This window comes from Oryzias latipes, chromosome 12 (assembly GCF_002234675.1).
Source record: "Oryzias latipes chromosome 12, ASM223467v1".
Taxonomy (NCBI): Eukaryota; Metazoa; Chordata; class Actinopteri; order Beloniformes; family Adrianichthyidae; genus Oryzias; species Oryzias latipes.
Window position 1 is genome coordinate 18264876 of NC_019870.2, and position 8588 is coordinate 18273463.

Below are 8588 nucleotides of genomic sequence, written 5' to 3' on the forward strand. Positions count from 1 at the left end.
CTCTGATTTACCCTCACAAACAAGGCACAAACACCTGAAAGGACCACCTGCCACTCATGTACATCGTTGCCATTATCTAAAAAAAAAAAAACGTTTCCAAGGCACCTCACAGGAGTCCGTGTTTTCAGTCTGTTTCTGCACTCTTTTGAAGACAACTTAACCCTTGTGCTATCCTAGGCACTTTAACATTGGGAGTGGGGTCATCTAGACCCACTAGACAGTGTGCTGAACCTTTTTTCTTCAATGATTTGTGATCTTCACTATGGTGTCCATGGATTACATGAAATCTTTCCACCTTTATCCACCTTTGTCATGGTAGGGAGAACACGTCAAAGTAAGGGTGGGGTCATCTAAGATAGCACAAGGGTTGAGTAAGAAGAATTGGTGTCCAGGTCTCAAAGGTTTTTTTTTTTTAAACAATACAACATTTGGTCCTATCCTAAAGCTGTTTCTGGGGGATGATGTGCTCTAAATTCTCCCATGTGGTCTTCGAAAAACAAGGCCTCAATTTAACAATACAAATGAAAAAACAGTGGGCATCCTCATAGTTTTTGCCTAATTATTTTGGCCAAACCCCTGAAAAATTCAACATTTTTATAAATGTCCCTTTAAAAAAGGGGATGCTGTTTACTTAAATTGCCATTTTCTTCACTCCATGTGGTGGTTTTTCAGGAAAAATAACGTCATTTAGCAAAAGGACTTTCCCAAAGTGTATCAGAAACTTGAAGTGGGGTTTCCCACTCCACATAAAAGGGGCATGGCCTTTTATTTGTCATCTCCTTTTCTTAATTTGAACTCCTCAGTGAGGAGACAGCTGTAGGAAGGGATGGAGGGGATAGGGCAGGATGAAGATGAGAGGCAAAGATGAGGAGGAGGAGGAGGCAGGCGACATAAAGAGATGAAAAGGAGATGAGAGGAAGGTGGGGGAGAGACGGAAGGGAGGAAGAGGACGCATGAAGGACAGGAAGCTCCGGTCGGATCCCCGGCAGAGCACCTGTCACTGAAGAGGCTCCTGCTTTCTGTCACTGTCTCCTCCCCTCGGTTTTTTTTTTCAATCCACCTCTTTTGTCTGCCAACAGGAGGGACACCCAAAGAGAAAAGAGCGGATGCTTAAAATTCCTCCTTCCTTCCTGTGTCCATCTCCTCTACTAAAGACCACTTCTCCATAGCAACAGGCTGTCTTCATACTGAGCTTATTCAGTTGGTGGTGGTGGATGTGTGCGGGAGATGGAGAAGAAGAGGGTTTTGCTGCTGAGCAGGCCTCTCTGGATCCGGTTTTGTGAGTCGGTGTCCCTCTGTGCATGGTGGAAGAAAGTCAATATCGGTCCAACACTCAACCTGGTTTAGGAAACACGTTTTGAAAACCAGTTTGTTTTTTTTTGTTTGTTTTTTTGTTTTGGTCAACTGGAAGAAATCGGAAAGGAGCGTCAGCTGGTTTCTGAACTTCACAAAGTCCTTTCACTGTGTCTTTAATCAGGCACCTTGACGTTTTTTATCTCAGGGCCTTGGAAGCATCTACGTCCTGCAGAGGTCAGTGAGACTGACAGCTCCTTCAGCCAATGGCAGCCCAGTCTGCCCTTCAAGTTGGGTCGAGAGGTGGGGGTGGCTGTCCATCAGCAGCCTGGGGAGGTCGTGATTGGGCTGTGGTGCAGGTACGCAGGGTTCACCACAGAAACAGGGAAGTTAAAAATGAAGGGGGAGGTGGGCGTGGCTGTGGCTGAGTTGGTGGCCACCGTGGACTTGGGTCCGAGCAGCGGGCTCGCAGTGGCGGCCGCTTCCGCAGCACATGACGTAGCCAGGACCTGCGACTCGAACTGCAGCAGTTGTCCCATGAAGCTGAAGTTTGGGGAGATGATGCTGCGACGCCGGCGCACAAACTCAAAGGCTTCATCCAGACGAATGCGCTTCCTCTTCATCAGGTAGGCGAGGCAGATGGTGGCAGAGCGCGAGATGCCTGCTTGACAGTGGACCAGCACTCGTCCACTGGAGTCCCGAACAGAATCTGAGAAAAAAGAAAGGTCAGAGGTTTATGTGTTAGATAAGAAAACACAAACATCTCCAGTCTGAAGGTAAATTTGGACTTATTAGGCTCCAACTTCTTGTTTTTGTATTCCTCAAAAATAAGTATGATGCCACAAATTATTCAATTATTCATCCAAAGTGAGACTCGTGGTCAAACAAAGGTTGGGGATGTGAGGGGCTGTAAGCTAGCAGGAGAGCATGTAAACAGATAGATGATGGGATATGGGGGCAGGCTTGCTCCGTGCCAACGGTCCCACCCACAATTCATCGGTGAATTTTTAATACACTACTGCTGCTCTGCATAAACAATGTCCTAGAAAATGAGTTTTTTTTTATTTGGGCATAATTGTAATTAAATAAAACTCTGGGAACGCTTTGAAAATAAATGAAAGGACGGGACATAAAGCTCTTAGAATAAAAATAAACAGTACTCTCTACATCTGTTTTTCTTTTGTTAATGTGTAGATGGATGATTTGACCCATCTGAACCAGAGGAACATGCTCTTATGCAACAGCGGATGTATCTTCTTACTTGGTTGTTTCTAGGAATGAGAAGCCACCCATTTCCATCAGTTAGAGTTAAATAAGTTATAGAAGCTGAAGCATCTTAGTCATTGTGTTCTCAGCCAGACGCTCTTTTGACAACCTCTTCTTTCTGTCAAATTCTGCTCAGACAAACTGATGAAGTAAATTGTGATTTAAATGATAAAGAATAAAATGGTAATGAATCATTTTTAGTAACAATGTTGAGTTATCCGCCTCCAGGATGTTCACAGTTTCTCACCAAATGTGTCACTTTTTTTTTTCTAACAGTGAAAGCATCTTTAACACAACAGATGTACAGTGAAGCTTCACCTCAAACTGCTTTCGTTTCCTCTCCTCCACATTCTCATATCGACGCCTTTCTGCGCAGATACCCAACCTCAAAGCGAGACAGCAGCCAGTCGCACTTACAGTAACCAAAACACACAAGTGCAAGATTTGAGTCATCTTCCTCCCTTTTGCACCTCCTCCTCTTCTCTATTTATAGTTCCGCCTCTTTGTGTATAGATATATGTTATTACTTAATTTTGGAGAGTAACAAGATTGAGGAAGGAGATGATTAGAGTATTTACTGTAACTCAATTTGACCATGAGTCTCATTTTGGATGAATTATTGGACAGTTTTGTGGCATCCTGCAGGAAAAAAACAGAAAAAACGAAAAAAACGGAAGAAACTTCAAAGTTTCCCATGTTCCACATTTTGGATTCTGTAGCCTTCACCAGTCTCGCCTGAATCACTGCTATTAGAATTTAGATCTCTTTTTTTATTCTCTCCTATATATATATATATATTTTTGCATTTTTTCTGTCACAGTCCAGGTAACTCCGCCATGGCGTCTGCTCATCCGGTAGCAGCACATGAGTCAGACTCTGGTCCCACAGCAGCTAACTCTGACGCACACGAGCACCAACACACACACCCTCTAGAGCGCATGCTTGCAAAGAAACAACAATGCTGCAGAAGATGCGGTCCCTAGAAACAACACGGATGTGCAAAGTCAAATAGGCACAAAACTGAGTTTGTGTTGCAAATTTTCTTTTTTTTTTTTTTTGTCTCGATCACTGTATATTTGGTTTGTCAAGTTTTGACTAAACATTGTAACATCAACATGGTTTTGGAATAAAAAAAAAAACATAAAAATACTGCCTGTAGACTTGAGATCTTTCATCGAAAACTCTTTTTTGCAGACTAATTAGAAGCTTGTCAAACAGATGGTCCCACAAAAACAATATTCAAAGAAATCAAACTAAATGATGTGACCTAAAAAAGCAGCAAGCATGCTTGACAGGCTCCCGGTTTAGCTGAGCACAGCCTTTGGGTGTGTGAGATGAACTGACCTATGAACTCAATGGCCTCCAGGAACCAGCAGCTGATGTCTTCCTTGTGGTTGTCCTCCACAGGGATGCACTTGTACTGATAGGCGCCCTCGAAGTGGTTGGGGCAGTCGGCTGACACGTTCAGCAAGGCAGAGATTCCGATGGCGTCCAAAACCTCCTTTTTGGAGGCGTGAAGGGCGCTGCCGAGGTAGAGGAATGGGAGGATCTCCACTGGGCCACCCTGGACAAGGAAAAGATTCAAACTCTTTAAAAATGTATCTTTATAATTGAATCTGCCAGGGGAAGGAGGACACTCCAGAAAAGGGTATATAGTGCATGACACCGGAACACTGTCTTCATCAGCGCTTTATCACATTAGAAATGCTTCTTGCGGAGCAGAAGCAGCTCATTATCTGTGTGACGAACACAAGTTCACTGCAGATGGGCGGTTTTTGACTTGACTGTGCTGCTTTGACATTTGCAACACAAAAAATGACCTGAGAAACATTTCCAACCTCAAAGCCACAAAATTTAGACAACATCAGCTTGACTGTTCCACTAGCTTTATTCAAGTTTGTCGAACTGATCTTCTAGGAATAGAATCACTTTACTCCTGCAACACTTGTTTTGCAGCTGCTGCCGTGCAAGAAAAAGCCCCACTGCGCCACAGTGCAGCACACCTGCATGGAGCAGCAGCTGAGTGATTGCATGAATACTTATGACACTTCCTGTAGAGGAGAAGTATCTGCAGTAGAATAAAAAAAAATCCTGAGCATGAAGTTCCTCTTTGCTAAAAGCTCATGAGAAAAATATTGTTAAAAAACAACAAAGCTTTGGTATTGAGTCTCCATTTGGGAACCACAAGCCAAAACACATTACTTCATGAGGAGTGGATCTAGTTTTACTGGATGTGAGAGGTCAGCTGGTCTGCGGCAGTCTTTAATGGCACTGCCACATATCGACAAAAGCTCAGTTTGTTTGTGTCATGGCTGCTGACGAACTCGGCCCTGACAAAGAGTCAGGAAATGATCAATACCACTAAAGGGTGTAGTGTGAGACCAGACTGATAGTGGGGGGAGCCACATCCAGAGACCCTCAGTCATATTTCTCCTTCCACGGTAAGCTTGATTTTTTTTTCCCCCTAACCGCGATTGCACCTGACGGCATGGCGGAGACAATCGAGCATTCTTCTTGGGAGGGAGGGAAACGCACACAGAGGCCGGGTTTGTGAGTGTCTCTCCCCTCACGCATTCCAGGAGATTTAAAGCACATGTGACTGCGAGCGTTGCATAAAATCTGCAAGCTCAAACAACAGATGACTGTCGAAAAAACCAACAAGGCCACCCAGGTCACAGGAAATGCTGCAGAGCTAAATCGATCCTGAACTATGACTTCCAGGGCAGCAAATTGCGACACAAGCAGCCGATTCAAACAAACCACATGAAGCTGTTTACTCCAAAACAGCACAGGAACAAAAAAGAAAAAGAAACTAACTCTGTGTTAACATCATCTGTATCAGAGGGGTCCAAATCTTTTGCAAAGAGGGCCAGTTTTGGTGAGGGGAAAATATGTGAGGGCCAACCAATCGGCGTGCATTCTTTGGACCCATATAATAACATTAAATGCAAATTAACTATTACGTTTTTAATTACGTTTGCAATGGGATTTTATTCCATTTCTAAAAAAGAACAGAAAACATATTTTTACCCAAATTACTGTTTTTTATTTGATGACCAGAAATGAAATGAAAACACATTTTTAAAACCTTTGTCAACATTAAGTCTGGGATCACATTAAATGTTGTGGATTTTTAATTATTAAAGGACGACTGTAAACGTCTAAATGTGAATAATGTGAACAGAAAATACGAAATACCGTAGTCATGGTGCAAAATAATGGTTTTGATCACAGAAACAATTGGCCGGACTATGGATATGCCGGTCTAAATCCAAATAAAATGGATGAAGGATGGATAAGATGATGCTGTTTTTCGGTAGTTTACCTGATCATTGTGTGGCGTTCCACATGAGGAACAGGAGGAGTCGATGCTGGACTGGCTGGTGAGGGACGGTAAGGATTTGGTCCTCATACAAAACTCAGGATACTCTGAGAAAAACCTGTCGTATCCCCCTGAAAACAAGGAGGGTTTTATTTGAAGCTTGAAAACCACCATATACATGCACTTTGGGGGATGCGCCCAAACCACCATATACATGCACGAGATTAGATCTCAATGTTTTTATTTTTAGGTGTGGATTTGTGGGAAATCCTCTGCCGTCTCCTCTCCAAGAATCACGTCCTAACAACCAGAGTGTGTCATCTTTACGAGCTGCACACACTCTGCTTTAAAGGCATCCGCACTGTTAGGATGCTCAAAAAAAGAAGGGGGTTGCGCCGCAGCTTGCAGCCGCCTTTGGTTTGGTAAGATTCCCTTCCTTCTAAATATAGAACAGATAAACCAGAGGCTGATTTTTTTTTCTCTCTCCCCCTTTCTCCTTCCTCCAATGGGGTGCATTGTTTTTATGAAATGATCTCGGCATGGCTTCCACTCATCTGTGCTGCCTTGCTCATTTAGCTCCCAATTGTGAGTGTGTGTGTGTGATGATGACAATGAAGCACATCTGCAAGGAGAAATTACTCCATTTTTATGTGTACAATCTATTAAAACAAATCTATTTTATGAGATGTATGTCATATTTACTGTACAATTGTTTTACATAAGAAATTTAAGCCTGTTCTTCTATTTCAGAGAGAAAATGAAAAATTGAATGAGTATCTTATCATTTGAATGAACTCATTGGGTAAACAGGTACCTTTGAGCAGGTAAGTGCGCGTTCCCAGTGAGTCCCTGAACAGCGCGTTGAGCACCAGCATCATGGTGCTGTCCTCCTTCACCGCCTCCGTGTCCGGCGTCCTCTCGTCGTACACAACCACGGCGGAGTACATCCCAGAGCGCAGGCGGCTCCGGACCTCGTCGTCCCCGGCCAGGATCTGGTCCAGGCTGAGCGCGGAGCCCTTCGCCCGCCGCCGTACGATGGTGTTGCAGCGGGCGTTGACTGCGCCCCGAATGTGCCCGGCGCTGTAGGCGAGGAAGGAGCGGCAGTCAAGCAGCAGGCACTTGGCGCTGTCGTCCTTCAGGAGCCGCTTCAGCACCGTGCAGTCCATCTCTCCCAGCTCCTCCATCGCACTTAGCATTTTGTAATTTTAATTTTTCTTCTTCTTCTTCTTCTTATTTTTTTTTACAAATATGTGGGTTTTTCTCCCGCTGGTCTGCTTCTCCAAGGCGCACAGATCGTGCGTGGACTCCGCGCCTGTCCTTTACGCGCGCATCCTAACCGTGTCTCCGTCCTTTTCTTGTCTCCTTCTTTCTCTCTGTGTTTCTCCTCAGCGCTCCTTCTCGTTTTCTTTCTTTTTTTTTTATGAATGAGTTCATCGCGTCACGGCGGAGGTGACGTCAACTAGCAGCAGCCTATCGCAGAGCCCGCAGCTCCATCGTGCCCTTTCCTCCTCCGCCGCTCATTCACAAAGAAAGACAGACATCAATGAAACCAGAGGCGATAAGCCCCCGAAGACACCAGCAGCTAACAGCCGCATTTTAGTGCTAACCTCTCGGGAGGAAATGTTCCGAATTAACACTGAGATTCAGTCCAAAGCTGCTGAGCTGCACACGGATTTGTCAAGGTTTTAGCCTCTTTGGTTTGTTGTTGTTGAGGATAAAAGAGGCCACACTGGAAAATGATTTGTTTAGAAATAAAAAACAACTAAATGATAAAAAAATCCCAATTTTTATTATTAAATCAATTATATTTTTGGTTAAATATTACTTAATTTAAAAAAAATCCGCTTAAATTGTGTTTTTGAGGACTTCTTTTGTTAAATCTTTATGATACAGGAGCAGACAAAAAAATGCTGTTTGAAAAAAGGCTTGTAGGTGTGACGTAGAAATTACTATGCCTCTTCTAGATTTGAATTATCTCTAAACCTGACCGTAATGATTATAAACATCCATTTGTTGCTTTATGCTGCTTAATTTACCCCCCCCCCCCCCCAAATCACCCTCCTAACCCTCCCTCTCCAATAACCCCTCTCTTCTTCCCTCCCTTTCTTTTCCGTCCGGTTCAACAACAAAAAACTGTTACAAATATAAGTAAGATGAATAAAGTTTAGCTAAAATTGCAAAAGGGGTTCATTCAAACATACAACTACTGTGTCAAATGATTATTAACCCATGTTGTAAAAATAAAATATGTCCAACACAAGAGGCATTCAGCTCTTATTTGCTCAGCTGTTGGACAGGACAAGTTAAAAAATGACTACCGCAAGCCACAAGCTTCCTTCTCTGCTCCAATCTGATGCATCCACTTGCAAACAAATAGGTCCATGTACGTCTTTGTTTTCCTCATCAGACCCGGAATCTGGCTCAAACTGTACGGCTGGATAGCTTTAATATTCCTCGCCTTTTTTGCTGCATTGGGTGTTTTTGTGTGTGAGAAGGGCTGTAAGCTTGCAGGAGAGTGTGTAAACAGATGGATGTTGGAGAGTAGGGGCGGGGCTAACTCTTTACCGATGGTCCCGCCCACAACTCAGAGGTAAATTTCTAAAGAACTATTGCCACTGCAGTTGCCAAGTTTTTGATTTTAGTTAAAAAATAAAAACAAAAGACCACTGGGAAGGCTTTTAAATAGATCACTATTATTTATATTTTA

The 8588-nt window shown here is 43.5% G+C and overlaps 1 protein-coding gene and 1 long non-coding RNA gene across 2 annotated transcripts; one reads left to right on the plus strand and one right to left on the minus strand.

Moving 5' to 3' along the window:
* Positions 1 to 351: 351 nt before the first annotated feature.
* On the minus strand, positions 352 to 7691 carry dusp4 (dual specificity phosphatase 4). The gene is made up of 4 exons (XM_004074863.4): positions 6696 to 7691; positions 5885 to 6012; positions 3904 to 4123; positions 352 to 2002 (listed from the first exon to the last, which is right to left on the minus strand). Exons 1-4 carry the CDS (start codon positions 7075 to 7077, stop codon positions 1614 to 1616), a joined length of 1119 nt encoding a protein of 372 aa, XP_004074911.1. The 5' UTR covers positions 7078 to 7691; the 3' UTR covers positions 352 to 1613.
* On the plus strand, positions 4133 to 6687 carry LOC110016091. The gene is made up of 3 exons (XR_002291366.1): positions 4133 to 5000; positions 6132 to 6303; positions 6458 to 6687. It is a non-coding gene; the product is annotated as an uncharacterized LOC110016091 (long non-coding RNA).
* Positions 7692 to 8588: the final 897 nt, after the last annotated feature.

What these genes read in the sequence shown, in the direction of transcription:
- dusp4 (XM_004074863.4), bottom strand. Translation starts at nt 7,077, where the DNA reads ATGCTAAGTGCGATGGAGGAGCTGGGAGAGATGGACTGCACGGTGCTG. An exon ending in GCGCACTTACCTGCTCAAAG is followed by an intron (nt 6,013 to 6,695) that starts GTACCTGTTTAC and finishes CCTTGTTTTCAG; the next exon opens with GGGGATACGACAGGTTTTTC. An exon ending in GAACGCCACACAATGATCAG is followed by an intron (nt 4,124 to 5,884) that starts GTAAACTACCGA and finishes TTCCTTGTCCAG; the next exon opens with GGTGGCCCAGTGGAGATCCT.